At 42.9% G+C, this 23,717-nt stretch overlaps 1 protein-coding gene and 1 long non-coding RNA gene across 6 annotated transcripts in view; one reads left to right on the forward strand and one right to left on the reverse strand.

Moving 5' to 3' along the window:
• NCKAP5 (NCK associated protein 5) overlaps nucleotides 1–23,717 on the reverse strand; it is a 416,795-nt gene that overhangs the window by 256,567 nt on the left and 136,511 nt on the right. For all 4 annotated transcript variants that reach the window (XM_068949189.1, XM_068949188.1, XM_068949192.1 and 1 more), the window contains one exon: nucleotides 508–581. In XM_068949189.1, the coding sequence (XP_068805290.1) occupies nucleotides 508–581 (74 nt within the window). The remainder of the gene's footprint in view (nucleotides 1–507; nucleotides 582–23,717) is intronic.
• LOC138067726 (uncharacterized) lies at nucleotides 18,292–23,301 on the forward strand. 2 transcript variants are annotated; one of them, XR_011142102.1, is made up of 3 exons: nucleotides 18,292–18,418; nucleotides 18,490–18,726; nucleotides 20,312–23,301. It is a non-coding gene; the product is annotated as an uncharacterized lncRNA (long non-coding RNA). The 2 variants fall into 2 exon arrangements; XR_011142103.1 differs by having other exon boundaries at nucleotides 20,315–23,301.

Raw genomic sequence — 23,717 nt, forward strand, 5'->3', positions numbered from 1 at the left:
ATCAGAGCTGAGTTTGCACAGCCTGCACTGAGCAACATGCACATAGAAGCAACAGAAAATCCTGGACTATCAGAGTACTGCAAAACTTCACAACATTTGAGTTTCACAGCTCTGAATTTCTCATGCTGTTCTGCTGTTTTTTCAGCTACACTTTGTGTGCCCTTTGGAGAAAATATATGCAAGAATACCAAAACATTTATTAAATTTAGTCCAATTAAAAGAATTTGAAGCAGAGCTAGCATCTAATGCTTGCAAAAGAGAACACAGGGGAAACTGTAGGCGGATTCAGCTGCCCTGTTTTGCAAGGGCAAGATCCCACTTGTGTGCGTCGCCTTACTGAGTTATTTCACGTAGGTAAGATTTGCTAAAGAGACAGTTCACAAAGCATTAAAAAGTGCAGAAATTCAATACTCTACCATTTATTTGAGATCAAGAATGAAAACGATGGGATGCCGTGTTCCCTTCAAAATAACAATAGAAATAAATATGTAAGCGTACAATACTTGCCTCCATAAATTCCAGCGTTGTTCTTCTAGCTGAGTCACTAAATGCTCTATGTATTTGTTTGAGTCCATATATTCCTAAATGGAAAAGGATCAAAGTGTTACTTTTTCAATGTTTAAAGCGTCTGTAAAATTTTGACTAAGAGAGACAGTCATAATCAGTTTGAGAAGCCCACTTTCATTTTGGAATGAAAGTTATTCCACGTACACAAAAGTCACTATGATATAAAAATTTAGCCAAAATTAAAGCCAAATTTGGGTTCATACTAAATGAATAGGTTAGTAGCCCGACAGACTTGTCACTGATTATTTGAGGGCAAGACAACAGGAACTGAGGATGCACAGGTAGCACAAATAAATCAGAGTACATATGGTGGAGTCAGGATTTTGGTGCAAATTTTGTTCACTTCAGATGTAAATCAATGTGAACTGAATATTTGACTCAAACATCTATTTTGTGGCTAGTTTGAAAAATATTATACCATGTGCCCTATTTGAAAATTAAGCTAGAATTCAATTCCTAGATCATTTCCAGTTTAACTTTTGCAGCTGCTATAACTTGCAATATCAGCTCTATGAAAACTACTGTACTTGACTCTAGACAGAATTTCTGATATATGATCCTGATCAGATGAACAACTCTGATTTTTTTTCTTATTCAAGCCTGTTCTTTAAACTCAATGGAAAGAGATGTTGTTTATTCTCAACAGAGAAATACTTCAGTAATAGAAATACACCACTTCATTTCCAGGCCGAAGGCAACTTCCGTGTTATTTATATGAAATATTTCAGAATGAACCCACAGAATACCATGTCATATCATATGCTGTATTCATATGACAGTGGTACCAGTACAGCCATAAAACTATTATTCCGAAAACCTATCAGCAACAATAAAACTCTTTTGAAATATCTCACAAAAACAGAAATATTGTCCAGATCACATACTTCAGAAAATAACAAGTACTGGTGTATTATAACGAAAGGAATCTATCTTCAATTTCTGGAGACAAAAGATCCACTTTTATAGCTCTACTTTTATAGCTTATGGACTCATCAGAAAACCACTTTGTGGGGTTATATCTTGTTTGTATTGTGGGTTGTTTCTCTAATATTATTAATCATTTTGCGTACGAATATGCAGTGCTGTTGCAAAGTAGTTGCTTCTTCTTAACCATTTATTTTTATAATCAGGAATATAAGATAGCTACTACAAGGACAGTACATCATCCTGTCTCCTCGAGGAGAAGATAAATGCTAGCTGATTTTAATTATCACATTTTATATATAAATGTTCATTCTTTGTTTTCAGGACCCAGATTGTTCTAAGTGATTGGGCACTCATTGGGTATGAGGCACTCATACAATATTGCTTTTAAAACAATGAAACTTTTAATATTCGGTGAATGGTAGTGAAATACAAAAGATACCCTCAGGAATCGCAGTGAGAAATCTGCTCTTGGAAAGCCTGCGCAAATGGGATTTCTACCATATTTTGCTAAAACTGTGTGTCACTTGGAAACCTCTGAGTAGTGTGAAACTTTCCATTCATCTCTGTGGTTGCCCCAAGCTTAAATCGTAATCTGGCTGTTATACGCAGACGGATTTTGTAGATGTTTCTTTGAGAAAACATTAAATAACGCAACTCCTGAGAAACTCCATGAACTTCGGTGGCACTGTTATAGCTTTTACACCAATGCTGTGTAATTAGTCACTGACTTCAGCGTGGGCCCTTCTTCTCCCTTCTAATCACCTGAGCTGAATTTTACTTGGCGTACACCATGTAAATCAGGCAGCAAATTTCTTCTAAACCAATACATTTAAAGTCATTCTGTAATATCTATACATTACGGTTTAGAAAAGTTATGCTGTACAAATATAATGACGATTAGTTGCAGTACCAAATTCTTTAAAACAAGCTTTTTTACTTAATATTTTTTGCTGCAGCAAATGTGGTATAAATTATTATTAATACCATTATATCTTTTTAATGTAATATTAAACAATATTCCTGATTTATTCACGGGTGCACTTTGCCCCACAGGCAAAGACAGAATCAGCAGTTTTATTCCACGTAATTCTCCCATGATTATATGAAAAATTCATTCAGAAGCAATCTTCTTAAAAATATGGTCAAGCAAATAAAGACAAAGGGGAAAAAGAGAGCAATGTGTTTATCCTCTGCGATTGTCGCCTTAATGCCAAGTTTTTTCCCGTGGCAAACCAGACGTACTTTTCAGTTTGTCTTTGAGGACCTGCAATGCAGGAGTACGTAACCTGTCAGCGTGCAAAAGTGACATAAAAAACCAGCCACAATTGGATATAAACATTGTGATTAGAAGAAGTACCTCCTTTCTTCTATGCTTCTATGATATTTAATGTGATTGATAATTTTGTCCAAAGCAAGCCATTAGGGGAGAGCAGTGAAAGTCTGAGCCAGGGAAACCTGAGCTAAAGCTCACGAAAGTCACGGCCAGGCTCCTGTTCGTTTTCTGGGTCAGAAGCTGGTAGTACAGTTTTGTCAGCGTGAAGCATCAGCAAACGCTGATTTGAGACGCAGAGCAGCTTGGTGATTTAAGAATAACTTGGCATGGTCAGTGAAAGCAAAAAACCTGAAAAAAAAAAGAGTAATCGTACTTCTTCATAAAGACTAGCTATATCAGTTCAGTAAAGCACCAACACTTTTCAGTACCCAGTAGATCACATCTGAAGGGGCCATACAAATGCGTTGTAGCTTCCTTCGAACTCCTTCCCGTGAAAGCTTGCACCCTACAGTTTCAGCAGCATGGCTAACTCGCCGCTCCAAAAAGCGACACCGAGGGCCATTTTCTAATGCAAACGTATGACTTGAGGAGTCTGCGTTACTGGAAGGAGGGTCATGACCATCAAGCACAATTATGAAGCATTTTGAATCTGAAGTTGGGGACTCCAAATCAATGTATTTTTATAACTCCAATGATATATGTAACAATTCTGCCACTTGTGGGATCTCCATGGTTGCGGTTATTGGAACTGTGACCGGACCAGAGCCCTGGGCAGCCCGAGCCGAGCCGGCCCTGCTTCGCGCGGGGCCCGGACCAGGTGACCCCAGGAGTTCCTTCCAGCCGGAGCTATCCTAGGACTGAGCGCTTCGAAGTGATTTGGTTTTTGTTCCTTTAAGAATAACGGATGAAATCCCGTCCCCGTTCTTTTCAGTGACAGAACACAACTGGTTAGTTTGCAGCCAGGATTTCTCTGCTCCATCTGTGCTCATGCAACGGACACATAACTACACTGTTTTAAGGAAAAAAACTTTTGTAATATGTGTAACAATAACAGAAATTCTTTCTAAAAGCTGCCTAGATTCTGGCATCCGGGAGAGGAGTAGGCACGCAAATGTCACATACCAGCTCGTCTAAGCGCTAGAGAAATGTTTTACAGAAATGGTCACTGTGCTGCGCTGAAGCATAAGCCTGCAAGTACACCCAAGTATGTTTTTTTTGACGGGACTAAACATCCAGCTCCGCATTGCATAATTGTTTTGCTATAATTGTTTTTTTTTTCTTTGTTAGCCTCACGGCTGTCAGGAAAAAGGGGGGAAAAAAAGAGGAAATGAAGTGCCTCCACTGAGGCCTGGGATCCACTGCTCAGTATTTCGGTGGGTTATGTGGGTATTTGTTCTGGCATAGCCATGCTGTTGTGCTGGGCAGGATATCAAAAATTATAAAGCGCACAGAACATTTTCCCATCCATTGTTACAGAGCAAACCCTGGGGCAACCTCAGCCTTATCATACAAGAGTCCCTCAGCGCAAGCTGGAGGTGATCAATTTAAACTAAAGAAATAACACGTACTCTCTGCCTCTCTTAAGGAACTTGCATAGCTTGGAATCGAAGGCAGTTTAATGAGCTTAGCAATATGTGAAAGGGATTAAGGACACAGTCCTTGATCCAGCAGATCACTTGATTACATCCTTAATTCAATAGGGCTACTCGTGTGCTAAAAGTTAAGCACGTGCTTAAGAGCATGTATTGGTCCGTGGTCGCTGGGATCCGGGAGGCTGGACATGGGCCGTCCTGCTTCTGCAGTCGCTTGTTTCCTGCAGCCGGGATATCCCCGGCTACTCCTAAAGCGACGTTTCACAACCGGGCCTGCTGGGAGAAGGCAGCTGGCCTGCCTGCCACCACCCCGCTGCTCCGAGCAGCGTCCCAGCGCGGCCCCGCGCAGCCTGGGCTGCAGCTCCGGCTGGCAGCGCGCCAGCCCCGGGCAGTCGGGGCGATGCGCGGCCAGCTAGGAAACCACCCGCACGCCCCCAGGCTCCTGTGCCTCGCACGGGATGAGATTTGTCATTGGGGAGCAGGGGAAAACACGGAGCAAAAACAGCTCGCTGGGAGTAGAGACAGGTTCGTGGGAGTAGCTGGAGGAGCCCCTCGCGGAGACTGCAGGGACCTGCAGCGGCGAGCCCCCAAGCATCTGCCACAAGGCCGAAAGCGGTCCGTTCACAGGGAAGGGTAACTGGAAAAGCTGTAGCCAAAAGCAGGCTGCTGCAACTAGGAATCGATGTTAGCAAAGCAAAGAGCGGATGTGTGATTGAACAGCGAGAGGGAGATCTAAACTGGCGTCCTAAGCGCGGAGACATCAGCCACCTTTGCAGCAGCCCTTAGACGCAGGGAGAGCGCCTTCAGAGGACGAAATAAATGTTGTCAACTATTTATTGTTGTTATCACCCTGCCGAATAAACCTTTGAGAGAAAGTAGGCTTTTCTCCAACAGCCCAAGAGGACACACGCGGACGGACACACACACACACACGCGCGCGCGCGCGCGCGCTCGTCTGGCTTGTGTTGTTCACATGTCTGAAAGCGTTATATCTGAGGATCTGAGTGAGCTGTCTGTTGCACAACATTACTCAGCGGCTCACTAAAAATAAATCACATCTACAAAAATATAAAACCTCTTTCCAGCAGATATTTCTGTCATTCTCTTCAGCACCACACCTGGCTAGACTGTTCACTGTCAGCGTTAAATAGCAATAAAAGCTAAATTGTGCAGCTTAAAAAAATAAGATCTCTTTAAACTGCCATTATTGCTAATTTATTTTTTTCCTACCTGATTTCAACGTGTTACGTTAATTGTCAGTTTTATTAACAACTGACACTAAAAGGTGCGTTTTAGAGCTTCTGCAACAGACCACAACGCTGGCAGGAGCCCTTCTGCACGCACTGTGGAATTACACCATGATGATAAAAGCAGTAATGATTATTTTAACAAATATGTTAAGCACATTTCTTAATCGTTCAAAATTACTTAAGCCTCACTGAACAGTTCATATTAAATCTCAGCTGCACTGATTACAACTGATTTATTGACTCATCTGAAGCCAGTTGTTTCCATAAAAATCAGCTGGGTTGGCTTCCTGCTGCTGCTTAGCTTGGGCTTTGCACCCTATTAAATGTCACCGTGCACAGAGGAGAGCAGAGTTTAATAAAGCTTCAAGCAGCACACCCTAGTTAGGAAAGGGACGGATTCTGCCCTCTTAGGCACTCTGAAAACAGGCAATACAGCGATGCCTCCCAGAGGGATAGCATCCAGCCTCCCAGACAGCACACAGAGCCCCACGGTATTTGAATTCTTGCCAGTTTGTCCCCAAAGAAGTATGAGCTCTAGAGTAACAACGTGGATACGCGGCTAATCAGTGAAACCTGATGTTCATGCTCTTCCCACACAGGCCGGAGGGAACGCAGCAGTTTTTCGTTATCTTCCATCAGCTTAGAAAGCTTGCATTTTCTGGTAAGGCTATTTGTGCAAGCAACTCTCACGGCTCCGGCAGCCGTGTGCAGCAGCGATGCACGGACCAATACTCTGGGAGAGTTTTTCCCCACCTTCAGCCAGAAGGAGAGCACAGCTGGAGAGCAAACAACAGGTTTAGAGAGCACCACCATCAACATGCACTTTCCCAGAGGCTTGGCTGCTGCGGTTTGGTCACCTTTTAAGGCTTACAGGGATTTTGCATGTCAGTTACGTGATCCTTGACATGAAGGAGAAACTGTAACGGGGTGGGCCTTGCCATGTGGGATAACCCTAACAGGCAGGTGGATGGCAATGATGCGGGACTTAAATTCTGGAAGAAAAAAAGCTAAAAAGTCAACTGACTTGAAGTTAATTATTCTAACGTAGCTTTGTATTAAATTCATGCAGTATCTCGGTACTAAGAACGAAGGAAAGAATCTCCGAGTTTCCCAGCTGCTTCCCCATGATGCTAAGAAGGGAAATCAGAAAGACGAAATGACGCGTCTGAGCGTTCCTCGGGGGAGCCTGACGACAGAGCTGGGCTCAACCAGTAGGGCTCTGCTGAAATCAGCCTAACTACTGTGTTACTTGTGAGTGCTTTAATCTTAAGGGATGCTGCAAAATTCATAGTAATAAGATATTGTATCTTCCTTGCAAGATCTTCCCCTTGCAAGGAATGGCTGCTATCTCCTAGCCAGAGCACAGGGACAGGATTTCGCAGTGTCCTGTTTGATTCCTCACTGAATCCACATGACTAAGCAAAGGCCACAGTCATCTTCGCAATGTCACCTAGAGACATTGCGTATCTGTAACCCAAACCACTAAGATCAAGGTAAAAATAATGCAGAAGTTCCAGCAGATGCCCATATTTTCCATAGCTTAGATCTCTAGCAGTGGTTAAACCACTGTATTGAATCTCAGGACAATTTAATACCGTGGCCTCCAACTTTCAAAGCAGTTAATGGTTTAAGCAACAGCTGTGTGAAAGGATAAATGTCAATTTAGGAAACACCATGACAGCTAGCCTCTGTCAGGGCAACGAAACAGCCCACAAGAAAGCAGACGAGCGTTAGGATAAATTCCTGAGATCAAACAGACAGATGAAAACAATATTTCAGAGAAAATAGGCACTTGGACAGACAATTTCAAATTGGGATCCATTAAAAATATGTGCTTACCTGACAGACTGCAATATTTTTCAAGAGAAGGAATGATATAAAGCAGGATAGTTGGGAATAAAGCCAGCATCCAAGAAGATGGAGGAAATACAAGTAGAAGGGATGACACGGTGAAAAACACAAGAAGGAAAGCAGGAAAGAAAAAATACATTGAGCACGTGTAGAACTGGGGGTTGAACGGTACGAGTATCTTTTACTCCAAACAGTTTAGCATTCCTTTGGCAGAAAGGTCTCTGAGCAAATAACAGGCTAAGGAAGTTTTGCCATTTCTACTAAATATTGAGCAAACTGCTCTGTCTGGCTGCATAAGTAAAAGAAATTGGACATTTTTGTCCAACAGATATAATATGTGCTATTTTTAGCTGATTTTCTCTCCCTGAAAGAAATATAAATCACTGAAAGCAAATACAAAGCATTAACTGGAATTCACTAGAACTACCTTGAAATAGAAAAGGGCGATATCAGACCAGAACAGTTGGAATTTATTCGACATCCTCTAAGTCAGGGAGCTTTTAACACCTGTGGAGAGTTTCAGGGAACCATACATCAGATGTACGCGCCGTTACCGCAGGAACAAAAGCCAAGGCGCTACAGCAGCGTGTCCTACGGCACCAACCAACGCGCCTCCTCAAAGGAAGCGGATGCCCTTGATTTATATTTAGGGTCATATCAGGAGAGCCTTCCACTTGGTAATCAGGCTGCCTAAAGGCAGCGTTTCCGCTGACACCGAACTATTCCAGCGTATCGCTGCCAGGGTATTAAGCTCAAGCAGAGGATTGAGGCCCCGATCCTGACGGGCAGGAGGAAGCATGACATGCAGCCTACGTGATGGCGAAAGATCGCCAAGGCAGCCTGACGGACTTCCCGCACCCCTTGCCAGGCCTAAGAAAAAGTACAAGCAGTATCCTGAGGACCTTGTCAAACACCAAAAAATCAACAAGGCCATTGCAGCAGCCGAGGATGTTAAAAGGAGACGGGAAAATCTGCCTTTTTGCTGAGAAAAGGAACGGACAGCCGGGGCGGGCAGCCCGGGCCCTCCGTCAGCGGCGGGAGGCACCGCAGCGCCCGAGCATGTTTCCCAGGCAGGTCTGCAGGCTGCTCTCCCACCTACCTCGATGTAAGGCAACACCCGTCCTCCGGCAGTATAAAACCTCTCCAGATAGCGAAATACAAAATGAAAAAGCAGTGAAGCTTAGTGTAGCGGGACACGCGACTGTTCCAGGTCTTTTGAAGTTATTAATGGCTCCGTGCAAGTTAAGGAGGTGTCAGGGTAACAGAAATGTCTATATCGCAGAAATCCCACAAACGAAATGGCAGCGATGTCATTTAGGGCAATGGGACTTTGTTGTATAAGCTAAGGCAGATGTGCAGGTCCAAAAAAATAGCACACGAAGACCTGCGCAGATTTTAGGAGTTCGTTCCTTCACAATAGGTATATTAAAATGCAATAATTTGCTGAATTCTTGTTTATGTCAAATCCAATTTACATTAATAAACTTCACGCAGCGAAGACACTGATGCTATAACAAAATGCCCAGAGATGTTAACAGTCATAAAGATCCAGAATAAACACTGGCGCATTTAATTAATCATTTTCTGACGTTACCAGGTAATTACAATTTCTGAATCATTTCTTGTTGTTTTTATGAATATAAATCAACAAGAACACACAAAATAACTGCTGGTTGGAGGCATTCGACTTATGCAGACATCTGGTACTTGCATGTGACTCACATTGACTAACGAAGCCAAGGAGTTATAACAAGGACAGAAAAACATTCATGGCATCTACTGAAGAGTTGGGGAAATCTAATTCTAGGGTTATTAGGGATGTTTATTATTCACAGATAAGGACTAACTTCATTTTCTATATGCAGTAGACTTGTTAATTCATGTATTCATTCGGAATAGCTGCTGTCATCCATTCTAACAACACACAAATCAAAAACTTGACATTTTCTACCATTTTCTTTCATTATCTCACTAGCACTGTCTTCACATATCTTCTGACAATCTCTGACAAGCTACAAGGTACACACACAAGAATTAAGTGTATATTTACATTTTTATTTAAAGCAGACTCAACAGGAAAGCCAGTAGACTCTCATCAGTGCAATCATTCTCTTACTAAAAGTGCATAGTAAAAAATATTAAAATATATAAATATAACATACAAATTCAGCACAAAGTTTTAAGGACATCATCAGGCTGAAGATCCCCAAATGCTTCCAAGAATCAGTGGGCAAATACGGGCTGAGGAGTTCAGTTTCCATCACCTGCTCCAGCTGCCACGGCAACCTGGGCTTTTAGCAAAAGCCAATTTATCAGCCCTCTAGAGTTTATACAGCAGGAAAACAGAAAAATCGGAGCAAGCAAGAAGGCGATGAACAGCCCAGGGCTGAGACCTCTCCCGCGGACACGTCTCGCCAGCCCTTGCTGCGGCTACGCAAAGGCAGCCTTGCTTTCTCCGGCCACCGCTCCGTCCCTCTTTCGCCAGCCTGGCACCGTGCCCTGCCCTAGCCCCAGCCCCGTTCAAACGGAGGCGACGGCTCCCTACGGCACAGGAAAATTAATACCTGTGCCAAGGGCCCTGCTTGGCCTGCCTGGCACACGCACAGCAAACTGTAGCAACGCCTGGTTTCCTCGGCGGCTGCTTCCAGCCCTCAGCCTCCTCGGGGTGAGTCGAATTCAGCGGGACCAGGCGCCGTACAACGGATATGGCAAACACACACAGATGAACAACAGAATATGTAAACGTGCTCCTAAACATCGCCTCTTCATCAGCCTGCTTTTTCACTTTGTGCGTTTGTGTGGAGAAAAGAGAAACGAAAGCAAAGCTAGCCCAGGCACCACCTCTACGCCTCTGTATTTCTGTAATGTTATCGTAAACGAAGCTGGCCGGTTCTCACGCGTTCGTGCGCCTCTGCTCCAGCCTAGAGAACTTTACTTCTCTGCAGCAGGTACGGCAGGAAAGCCAAGCACCACGGTAAGTCCAGCTGCTGCCCTTGCTCACGTGGAGAGAGGCTACACGAGGACTGCGACGGCTTTTTGTCTCATCACAACAGCTCACCTTTCTGCCCGCAGAGCTGGAGTGCTCCTGTTACTCGCTGTTCAGCGGGAACTTCCTGAGTGGCTCTGGGGAGCGGAGCGGTCAGGGCCACCCCACCGCCGTCGCCCGGGGCCGGTGACCCTGCGGTCACCTGGACGCCTCCGGAACAACGGCGTTTACCTTGCTTGCAGGGAGCTCTCTTAGCTCATTCACTTCCTGCGGCACAGGTACTGTCAGACGGACTATGAGGCCTTGGAGCTCCCGTATATTCAACGTAGGATGATAGGACATGACTGAGCCTAAGGCGTGAATCGGTTGTGAACCGTGGCCCTAACCAGGTTGTTTATTCAGCCAGAATTCCCAGTAGCTTCAATGAGATATTCAAGAAAATAAAAAGATCAGTAAATGCAGCAGGACTGGCCCAGGTTGTACTTAGTCGCACAAGTGTAGAAAAATAAAATTAAAAAAAAAAAAATCATTGAAAGTTTCGCTGCATTTTCTGTAGGTAACAATTACATTCCCTGCGTGCGTGGAAGCTCGCCTTCCCTGACGGTTTTGCACCTCAGTTTTCCCACCGAGCTCTGACCACAGCTTCACACAGCTCCTGCAGACACCCAACACCCACCTGCACCTTCCCTCACGCTCCCAGCCCAGGACAGTCCAGTGCACGAGCGCTACCCGACTTTCCGGATTCACAGAATTAATCCTAAGAAGTCTGGCATGTCCTAAGTAGCGTATGGGCTAGACAGCATCATGTGATGCTGGCTGCAGATAAACTTCAAGTATAGCCGGGATTTAGTCAAAGTGGATTTAGTGAAAGGAAAATGTTTCATTTTAATGGTAAACTGCAAGCAGAAAGCTCAGTAAGGCCCTAGACGGGGAATAAGAACGGGAACAGTTGTGTCAGCACACAAGCATGCGTTTATGTCGCGTACGCCTGTTAAACACCTAAGCCCAAACAATGCCTTCAGTTATACCCACTAATTCGCAGTAAATTCCACGAGCGGAACAGAAAACCCAATTTCTGGCTAGGCTGCAGCTCCTACCCTACCCACCCTCCCCATGCTGCGAACACTTACAGGTACCTACGCTAGCGTGGGACAGTAGCGGCAAGATAACACGCCTTTGCAGGGCTGGAGCGTACACGGCCTAAACGGCACACACAATGATGCAGCAGCGTGCAGCCCGGGTGAACTCCCGGCAGGCCTGGAGCGGTACACGAGGGCAGTCTGCAGCCCGTCCGTCAGTGGCCAGGCGGCAGCGTCCTTGTCCTCTGAAGGCCAGCGCGGTGGCTGCACGCCTGCCTTCGAGGGCAAGTGGAAAAGGCTGCTTTGGTGGAAAGCTGAGTGCTAGAGCCGTGCTCGCAAGCACGGCAGCTGCCGTGCACGGAGAGGGGACCTCGGGGGGCCACCGGGACGGACCTGCAGTCAGACGTGGAACGGGCGACGCTGCGCTCAAGTCAGCAGGGATGCAATTGGTTGGGTTTACTGCATAGGATTCAGTGAGAATGACACAAAGTTTTTGATATAGCAGAAATCAGTAGTTCTTCCTCCTGGCTTTCATTCCCAGCAAAGCAAAAAACTCCCCTTCAATTCTTGTACATAACAATTGTATTAATAATCATTATTATCTTGGGCTTTTATAAGAGGTCCAATACATTATTAATGTTTTCTCTTCTGAACACTTGCAACTTCAGTATGCCACACTGAACAAATATAATGACATTGCTTACTTTAAAAATAATCTGTTTCCTTTTCATAAAAATTAAAGCAAACCCTTAATTTTATTCAGCGTTTTAGAATTCCCAGGTAAAATGCAGTACCAGTGAAATCAAAGCTGTAATTTAGCTCTTGGTAACACCAGTAATTTTTCTGCAGTTGAATATCAGTGTACTGAATTGCAGATCTATTTCAAAGGTTATGCGCCTAGAGATATTAGTTACAGTTTTTGCAAAACATTCTGTTTATTCCAATAAGACTGAAACAAACAGAAACTATTGAATGAAAGGTTAGAAAATACAGGTATGGGTAAATTTCTGGCTGCCAAACAGGATATATAGTGACAATTCAGATTACATGACAGCTTTTTGTTTTATACATAATCTTGCAAGTTAACATAAAAATATGTATTTGAAAACACCCTTATTTTTATATGTGAAATAGCAAGTATAATACCTGTCCATATTTCTTAAACATGAATCTTTCAATCCACAGAGAACTTAACGTGACTTAACAGTGAGAACATAAGCATAAACCTTCATGGTTCTGCTAATCTAATTCCTGTCATTGGCTGTGGCTTAGTGGAAAAGTTCTTTGTACTATTTAACTGAATTACATTTTAAAGATCTTTGTCATCATCAACTGGGAAATCTATGGCAACAAGTGATGAGGTGATGAGCCACGTTAGTGTACCTTCCGCTCTCCTGCAGACCCTGTGATGCTTAGGAAACCGCGTCTCTCTGTGGGGAAGCAGAGGACTGTACACAGCTTCTGCAGAAGCCTTGCTTCTCGCTGTTCTCAGACAGAGAGAACAAAATAAAATAAAATATATCTTAGAGAGCAAAATAAAATAAAATATATCTTAATGCTGTACCCGAAAGCTTTTCTTTTCCACAAAAAGCTGACATCACTTTGCCAGTGTCTAGGGGTGGTGCAGTCCAGCTTCACTTTGGGATCATGTCGACCTCAGTGGAATTAACGGTGTGTGTGCCAATCCACAATGAAGATAGCCAAGAGATATACAAAGTAACCAGGTTTTCCTCTCTATTGTCAATGAGTGATTTTCAGAGTAATTTGACAGAATTACTCTGAAATAGTAAAAAATAGGATTAAAAAACATCATTTAGGGATACTATTTATTCTGCATAAACGCTCCTATAGATACTGGCTTTCTATTGTTATCTAGTGTTTGCTAAGCATCTCATGCTTCTGAGTATTCAAAACCAGCGGCAATAATTTGTGTACCGCAGAAGGGTCGAAGCGCCGCACTGAACCACGTGTGTGCTCCATGCAGGAACTGCACACAATATTCCATATGACCCTTGCGAGGTCTGATGATTCAGGTTAATTAAGCCTCCAGATGGTTGCATGCATATTCTTGATCTGAAATACTGAGCTTATATTACATCGTGGGAGAAAAAATACCATAAGAAACTCTACAAACTAAGAGAGATTCCAGCCCAGAAAGTGCTAAAGATTTAGGCAGGCATTCCCTTTCCAGTTCCAATTCCCTTTCCAATCCCGTTAACCTGTATTAGGCTAGCATGCATTTCATATATATTATTATGGAGTAGGTTGACCAGTCTTAAAAGCTCTGCTCAGCATTGCAGGACCTCTAGATGGCAATATGCACAACGGCTGATGGGCCAGGTCCTTCAGATGTTGGACTCCCACTCAAAGTCAGCAGAAACGTTAGGAACTTGTCACATCATCTCTCTTCTTTAAAGAGAAGCCTACCGCCTAAGTATGATTTCAAGGCGTTACAGACATCAAGGTAGCCATAAAACAGAACCAGTTCACTCTCTCACCATACCCGTGCATGGCTTCACTCTGAAAAGTGCTGAGCATCTGCAAGTCTCATTGATATCTCAGGACTACACTTATTCAGGGGAGGAAAAGCAATTTTCAAACTTTACGAACAGTCTTTAAGCATTCATTTAAAAAGCACTTCCACAGCCATCAGCCTGACAGTGTTTAAATGAAAAGATTCTGAAAATTCTCTTGTTTTCCTACAGGAAATATTTTCAGGGATTGGCATTTCACGTGCATAGAGAAATTTACAGTAATCATATCCTGATGACAAGCCCAGGAGAGGATTTACATCTAGCAGGAATGATCTAATTTATCTTTCATACAGCAATACTCCGTGGCTATTGTGAACATTTCATTATCAAGGAAACTAAAGACAACACAAGAAAATTAATGCTTTAAGAGAAACTAGTATGGTCCATTTAACTCTTCTTTTGACTGGCCACATCATGTAATACGATAATTTGCTTCTTTTCATATGTCTGAGTAATAGAAATAACACTTTTCATAAATCATACAAAAGCTTCAAGAGCAAATGCATGTGAGTCACTATAAAGCTTTCAAATTATTTTTACATAAATGCATATCATGCATAGTTCAGACTTGGTCAACCCCCCTTTCTCACATGAAAAAAGCCTTTACACTGAATAAAAACCTACCTCTTCTCCTCTCCAACTGTATCTGTTTGGATATCAAACATCTCTGCACTGCAGTACTTTCTTCTGGTCTAATGGGAGTCAAAGGAAATTTTGCTGCAAACTATCTGGGAGTAATATCTGGATGCGGAAAGAGTACTATGCTATGTATCCTGGTATGCATTCCTAGCAGGAAAATGCCTCGTAACACTTTATGGTCTGAGACTTGCAGGGAAGGGTTCACAAGCCATGCTGTAAGCAGAGCCGTTTCTCTTGCCTCACTTCCTTTTCTTTCCAAACCTCTTTACAACTCTGAATCTTGCTAAACCACATGGTTCGACAGAAAGGTTTTCATTGTACTCGCTAAAGAACAGGGACCTAAAGACAACACCTCACTCTGACTTTGTGCACTCGGGCCGCTGCTGCAACAGCCTCCCTGCAGCAAAGGCCCTGGACGCGGCACATCTGCGGGTGAGGATGCTCAGAGCAGGATTTCAGTTTACAGCCACCTCTGCAGTCTTCACCTAAACAAGCGTATCGTGGAGCTTGCTACGGCCTGGGCCTATCAATCCAGCTTCTCTTGCCTGTGTCCCCCCAGCTGCTTGCAGACTGGGGAAGCACAAATCACAACAGAATCGAAACCGCACGGGGTGACGCGAGGTGTTTAAGCATCTAAAGATGCCAACAGGCACCTAAGGAGATTTTGCTGAGAATGTGCATGCTCTGTCCCCTGGGAGGTTTCTGAAATCCCACTAGACTTCTGGTGCGTTTTCAGATCTGTCTCACAGCCTCTTCCTACATACCCAACAGTCGTGCTTTTTCTTCTGAGTGGTGGAGCGCAAGGAACCACAGCATCCAAATTCCTTTCCTTTGATACTTGCATTCATCCCGTGTAACGTAAAATAAGACAGCCTCTGTACATAAAACACAATCAGTTACGTGGATGGCTGAGTTCCCCCTTCATGTTAGTTTGCACTCACGCGTCGGATGCCTGGGGCCAGAAAGCACGCTGAAAATGCAAGTGTCTGTCTAGCCACAAAGGAAATATGGTGGCAGGGGAGGATTAAAGAAAAGGCAAATGGAATCTCTCATTTCCCATTGCAAAACTTTCTAGGTGCTCCTGTGATGCCAGATGAGCAAAGAATTTCACAAAGACAACTGGATTTATCTCCGTGACACATCCGGAAAGACAAGCTGCAGCTCCATTTAACAAGTGGGGAAACTGAGGCACTGAATGAGTCACATTCTCTGATTTTTCTGGCAAGATCACAACTCAAATCTAGATCTCCGGAGTCCTTCCAAACCTTTATTATGAATCCATTCATTTCCTTAACCTGCTGGCAGAAACCTACTGAGCATGTATGTGCATTATATATACCCCCCACCCACCCACATATATGAAAAATAAGCCAATTTTAAAAGTGTGTATTTAGTTAAGGCCCAAATGATTTAATGTTATGGTCTTGAAAATTGCAGTGATCCTTTACAGAAGAGACTTAGGCAGTCAGTTCTAGTGACATTTCAGGAACAAGTGATTTTTCTGCTTTGACAGACCATACTGGCTACTGCTAAGATCTATCAGCTGATAGATCTTAAGTCACATCATTGCATTGTTTTATCTTTTAGATTTTCATGCACGAGGTCTTTAGATTGTTTGCCTCTGAAAATGCTCTTGATTAGAGCTTGTTCTTTCAGATCTAATACCAAGTTACTAATCAAGGCAGAGTTTTCTGCTTTCCAGAGATTGGTAACTGTTCTTTTAGCTATGATTACATACATAGCTACCTTGTGAAAACATTTGTTTTAAAAAAAGCAGAGTTTAACTCTTAAAAGAAATGGTCCCTCATAAACTTAGCTTGGGAGCTGAAATAATGTTGAGATGTACTATTCTGCTGAGAGAGCTGAGGATTTGCTCCTCATCTAATTTTAATTTATAGCATTGACGTGCTATAACTGCTTTATCTGAAAAATAACCTGTGGTTAAGCTCACCAAAGACAGGAGACATATAAGAGCCACCAAGAGGAAGCTCTGGAACCCGACTGCAAACTCCAGAAGTATTTACTAGCTCCTAGTCCTTATGGGAACACTAACTAGTTCCATGAAGACATCCGATTATTTGCATCCCCTCAAAGCTTTGGGAAAGTCTGTAAAATGGACTGCTTTCCAGTGAATAGCACCGTGAGTCCAGTGACACAGTAGCATAATATTTGGTGAGATTTCAGCGTGTGTATCATCAATATACACTGTTTTCATCAGCATATATTAGTTCCTAGAGATCCAGGCAAACATGCAGCCCAATTATACTAGTCAGTCCATACGGTACAAAGGTACTGCTCCTGCCTTGGCCACACCAAGGTCTGACAGCAATCTACCAGTCTAAGTGAGTCTGCAGTTTTGAAATGATCTCCAGGCTTAGGGTCTAGGAGACCAAACACAGAGAAAGGCAGGCAGGCCGATATCTGAACTTGAAACTTTCTCTCTTAACAGTTCACTCGCACTGGCATACAGTAACAGAAGTTAAATATTATCAACATCTATTAAAATGATGGAGCGGCATGTGTCAGGTACCCTCGCTAAACCTAAGGAACGGTGTCGAAGCCCTTTCTGTGCCTCTCTGCCCTCTGGCGCAGGCCGGGAAGCTGCTGCCGGCGCTCGCGCTGCCCTGGGCATACGTTTCCCCGCTCAGTCGAGCTGGGCTACCCGGGGCACAAGCAGAGCGGAAAGGGAACGGCAAAGAGTTCACGCTGTTCTCTGAACTTTGCAGATTTACATTAATGATTAAATAACATCGTTTGGTGGCTTGCAGCTCACGGACAATAAACTATAACTTTGACCTGTCGATTAATGTTTTAATTTTGCACAGAGCGCTCAATCACGCCTGCGAATGGGATTTCCAGGACGCAACTAGTGACATTTCCCGCTTCCTCATCTATTTTTCTCCTGTTGCTCCTGTTATGACTAAAAGCAGCAGGATTATATTTTTCTCAGTGGGAAACACGTCACCTGCTGTTGAAAGGAAAGCAATTATTGTGTCCTCGCTAAATCTTGGGCCTATTTGTGTAGGCTTTAGAGCTTAAATATATAAACATCATGCTCAGTGCCAGCTGAAGTGGTTAGGCACTCTGGAACCCCAACCGGGACGTGCCCGGATGTCACCTTAGGCGCCTATTAAGCGTAGGGCAAGATGCCAAACCTGCGTGCCTTTCCAGTAACGGGCACTAATCAATGGCAAGTTAAAGTGACTGATGCGCCCTTAGTTTCTGCACAGGACACCTCGAGTGCTACCAGTTAGCTCCCCCCTGCCTGTACTCCAGCAGCCAAATGCAACTTAGCAGCTTCACTCAAGTAAGATCCATGTCGGCTCTGTACTCGCGCGGTTGCTCTTCCTCCTTTGGGGTTTTTATGTGACTGTAAACCTCGCTGACAAAGGGACAGGTATTTTATTTGCACGCTGTCAGATGTTATTTCTCTGTGCAATCTCCGGTTATCAAACAGGGAACTTTATCATACACGGGAACTTTATACGGGGCTGACACAACGCAGTTTTCTGCCCCTGGCCGGGCAGAGGGTTTCGTCTGACGCCACCTGCGGGAACGCCATCGCTTTGCCGGGGAGGAGCGTGGGGAAGGAAGGATTTTCCTTCCGCCTCCTTCCCACTGCCTCGAGCAGCCGCGGTGGCTGCTGTGCCAGGCCGGCACGCCGGGACACGGCCAAAGCGCGCCGCCTCCAGCCACGCTAACCAACCTGCGCGCCCCCAGGTAAGCTGCCGCTGAAAACAGATTCGGCCAACAGGCGTTTCACATTATAATAAACGAAATATCTTCCCCAGTTCAGATACAGGATATAGGCTGCTCCTTCAACAGCAACCGAGAACTAGTCATCTTTTAACTCTGGTGTTGAAGTGCCGTTGGGTGTGGAGATACCAAGACTGTTTACTTGCTGACAGAGCTTGGAAAGATTCAGAAAAGACCTCAAGTGCCACTACGCTGGCAAACGCCGAAGGCTGCGGGCAACAGGTATTACCTGCTAGAGTCAGGAGGAGTCAGACGGGAGCGGGTTCGCCAAAGTACGTGTGTATGTTTTTAAGTATAACAGCAAACACGCTATGCTGAAACTTAGTATTTAAATTGAAATATGTGACATTAAAATAGGCAAGGATATCTATATGAGGAACACTAGATTTCTACTGTTTGCTTTGCTTTAAAAAATTCCCAATTCTATTTCCAGCATTTTCTCTATGTTCGTTTCACTAAATCTGCACGGTGCTGCATCTTTGAACGCTGCCTGCAAATAAGTAAATTATCATTTTGCATACAACATATGCTTCCCTAGAAGTCCTGTAAAGATACAGTCATGACCTGCTGGCCTGTGTACTACTAAGGAATTAGGCGGAGGTGAAGAAGGAACATTGTATAAGAAAGAATACACAGTATTGGCCCAGCTTCTCCCTCTATTATCAAACACTTCTTTAAGAACACTTCTTTAAGAGAATTTTTCTATTGCAAAATTAAATAGTGGGTTTTAATATAGTTGACTATTAGGAAAGACAGTGGAAAGCTGCCATGCTGAAGAGTGACCGCCTGTTCCCCAGTCTAATTCAATGATCTTATCTACTTTCTTAAAAAACGTCTGCTCAGAAGTCCAGAAACAGATCAGCAAAAACCAGAGGGCTACACAACCCAGATCATGTTTTCTTCATATAATCTGCTAGAAAGAAGGGTTTTTAGCACCCTGCCAAACTCAACCACTCTGGCATGTGCATGGGTAACTATTCAAGATTGCAGCTCATGAAATAAAACCATATTTAACAGTTTGATCCATAAAATCTTTCTTAAGCCGCAATTCTGAAAATAAATATAGCCTACAGTCTTTGTTGAGATATGCCAAAAGGTTCAGCGATAATATGAAAACAACTAGGTTGGGTACTTTCTCTCCAAGTCATTTTATAAATAAGAGTCTCAAAAAACTGAAGTGTATGGATGTATTTTATTTTATTTTATTTTATTTTATTTTATTTTATTTTACTTCATTTCATTTTACCTCATTTCATTTTACTTCATTTCATTTCATTTCATTTCATTTCATTTCATTTCTCTTCCACTCTCTTTCATTAAAATATTCTATATACATTGATTCTTTTAACTCCACACGCATTATTACTTCACCTGCTCTGATCAGGCCATCGCAGCCATCTCTGCATACTGAGCTGTTGACTAGGTTCACCTGAAATACCACTCTCTATCCTCTGCTTTCTGACTTTGTACAACCTTCTTACACTGAGTCCCAAACAGCCTCACAGAAATGCCTGCAGCAGAACTGTACTGGAAATTAGAGAAGAGAAATGCTTTTCTCAGCAGCGGATAAAAATAGCCCCAGACCACTAATCCTTTCTCCATGGGCAGATGGCCGCTTGTTGTACGCACTCCTCTACAAACAAAATTCAGAAATTCATTTTGCTTTATCTGAATTCATTATGTATTATTGGTCTCTTTTCATTTAACATCAAAAGTGCAAGCAAGAGGAATTCCATTATATATGTCAATTGTTCAGCTGATTACTCATGAATAATAACACTTAGCATTTATATAGTTCTTTACAGCTCTAAATTACTTTAATAATCTTGGTTCATCATAAAGCCTTACATTTCTTAGCAGAACTCACCTTCCAGGAGTAACATCTGCCTAAAGGAAAAATCGCAGCAGTGCCACAGCGTGAGCCGCTAACCGTTTAGTGGTTCGAGGTGCCAAAGAAATGAGTGGATGAGAATTGTCTAGATTTGGCCTTTCAGTCTCATATGATAAATTTCACTCCTCTGCTTATGTGGAAGCAAGTAGGGATGAGAAACAGAGCGAGAGAGAGAAAGAGAGTAGGGAAGCATTATTCCACTGAAGATGAACTTACTGAAGGGTATTATACCACGCTTACTACTGCTGACTGCCCAGGACAGGTTATGAACCACAAGATATTTCAGCAGGATGGTGGTCCTGTCTAAGGCCAGCTTCTCCCACCTTTGAGGGCTGTGCCAGCCGGCTGAAGAACAGGCATGGACAAACTTGCATCCCCGTGGCTCTCCATACTGCTTGTTAAGAGCTCACTGCTGCTGCTTGGCAGGTTTTTGTTAATAGATTCAGGGTAATAATCTTACAAATGAACCCCCAGCACCTTTGGCTTACAGAGTTGCGTCTGTGACCAGTTTTCCTTGTTTGCACACACCCAGTACAACGACCGTCAGTCATGAGAGCAATGACTCAAATGAATACACTCACAAATTCATAGACGTCAACAGAATGTTAAAGTCCTTGTAAGCAGAGCTACAGGATGTAAGTTTTGATCAGGACAAAAAATAAAACAGAACACTGATGTAAGTTGGTGGCTGTGTAATTCAGTGCAAATGCTAGCGGCTGGATGCAGGCACGCAGCTGGCAGTCTGTACGCCTCAACACCTGATGCAGGGTGCCAAGTACTTTCCCTTTGCATTACTGCTAAGTAAATGAAAAAGGAAAGCTAAGCGACTGACATGAAATTTATATCACCTCAATATATTCTGCAGGAAGTGCGAAGCGTGGAATTTATCCAACGTGCTTACACGCTGCAAAACACACTTTCTATCTAAAGCAATCTATTTTCCTCTAATCAGGGCAAAATAAATGCTGCTTGTGACTCCACAGTTTACCTAAATGGAAGGCATTTACATAGAGATTCGTATGAGAATATATTTTGCTGAAAAAAAGCCAGGACTATCCTGGAAGTGGCAACTGACTCACACAGCAGTGCACAGAGAAATGTTCATACAAGGATCCCAGCCCCTTGTGTGGGGAATCAAACGCACCTTCATGCTAAGAACACATACAGGGGCCAACACCTTTTTTGGCACAACAATCACTAGGGCTGTCTTGGGTATATGTTGCTAACTCTACGCTATAGGGACAAGTGTCAGGACCAGCTGCGTTCCTTGCTAGGCCCATTAAATGTTCAGTGGCTCTGCTGCTATTGTGTAGGTCGGCGCTGCATAACAAAACTGATTATTAAAGTGTGTCTTCCCTGGGACAGCTCACTTATTGTTCAAGCATTTGCTGGGTTGAAAATTCAAGAAGTGCAAAGAAAGAAGCCACTCTTTGTTATTCGTTATGCAACCAATAATTTAACAATCATCACAACAACTGCAAGCTTCAAAATGTGCTTTTTAAGTGAAGCAATTACAAGCAATGGTCCAGCGTCAATAATAGCTTCTAGGGGTTGAACGAAATAAATAAGCCCATTAAAATAAATAGATGCTCAACTTCAAATTGATCACATAATGTTAGGTATTATTTGGAATATTGTTGCTTGCTTGTACATGACAATGTCACCGCCGTATAGCTTGTGTCATTAGCTGTCCAGAAGTCAAGAAGCCTTCAGTGAAGTAAGGCAAAATGGAGCCTCATATCCATATGAGTAATTAGATCTGTTCCAGCATCTATTCTAGCCAAGGCTGCAGCTGCATTATTTCATTTAACCTTTGGAGCCAACGAAACTGGCTGAAGTTTGAATTAAATGCAGATGCCTCAATGTCATCATACCACAATTTTCACAGGGTGACAAGCACAAGGATAGCATGTTATTACTAACAGTTAAAAGCAAATCGGAGGAGCAAATCGGAGGAGCAAATACGAAGCCACTTCCTTACCTAACATTCGTCAGTATTTCTATTTTGTTTGCTTAGGACCAATTTGCTAGGACGCCTATTGAAGACTGCTAGAGCACACAATCAACCCCCCAGCCAAACAGCTACATGTCCTTGGGGATCATTCATATTATTCAATTACAAAATACAAACCAATGGCCAGGTTTCTAAACTTGGGCAACAAATTTGCCAGTGTCTCCAACTTTCTTCAGAAAACTACATTATAATAAGTAAAATTACTTGATGATGTAATTTGGTATCTCTATGTGCAAATCTATGAATCTGCATACATCCATAAAAGAATTTCTTCATAAAAATGTATAATTTACTACTCTACCACACCCCCAAAATTGTGCAGGAAAAAAAGCCACAAATGGAAGTGTGCATCAGCAGGGAGTGATACCGAAGCTTCCAGCCTGGGAACTGCAACTGGAAATATTCTGTTTCCTCAGTATGTTATAGAAATCAGGGATAAAGGCATCTCCAGTCAGATGCTTAAACTCTGGAACTGTGGAATGGGCACCTCTTTGAGGAGATGAAAACTTCATTTCTTTCATAGCAATGGCAGAATGAGGAGGAAGGAGCTAGGAGACGACTGCAATTGGAGATGCCTGCAATTTTTACTCCATGTAGGCAAATTCTTGTCCCAGGCTGGCAGAAATCTGCACACACAGAAACACACATATGTGCAATCGTTTGCGAGATTAAGACTCAGCACGGTTTCTTTAAGGAGCACGTGTTTTCCTGAAAACTGTAATCATTTGTTTTGGCTAGATTTCTGGTCATCTTTGTTTTAAACATATTTTATTGCCACAATAGTTCAAGAGATGTAAGTCAACCTGTGAGTTTCTAAAATGCATCAGCCAAAAGCTGACTACTGCAGATGTTTCATTTCATCTTGATGGTTGTTAGTGTTATGTTAAATATTAACATGCAATAAAACCTCCATGTTTAAAACAAATAATAACGATTCAATAAACAAGAAACAATTCAAGTGTCTATTTTCTATTTCGCTTGACTGAAGATCTGGTCATTGACTCTATTAATGGTGTAAGAGGGTTGAAACGGGAAGAACAGTAGCAATAGCCATATTATCCATCTAGGCCATAAATACTTCAAAGAAATCTACTTTAACAAAAAAAACCTTTGATTAATGAATAAGCAGTTTCCTTTTTTTAATAAGTATGCAATTCATCATTATGATAGTTAAAGTGAATGTATTAGATCCTTGACATCCTAAGAAAGGATAGAAATGAATTAACAGACCATTTTAGCCATCCTGACATGATTAGTATGTATCATCAATTGCGTTACTTATCAGTCGCATTATGACTTGCAGGACACTCTTGAGCATTACAGAAATGACAGATATTTAGGCTCCTGTGCATTTTCTA

The sequence above is a fragment of the Struthio camelus genome, chromosome 6, assembly GCF_040807025.1.
Source record: "Struthio camelus isolate bStrCam1 chromosome 6, bStrCam1.hap1, whole genome shotgun sequence".
In the NCBI taxonomy this organism is placed as follows: Eukaryota; Metazoa; Chordata; class Aves; order Struthioniformes; family Struthionidae; genus Struthio; species Struthio camelus.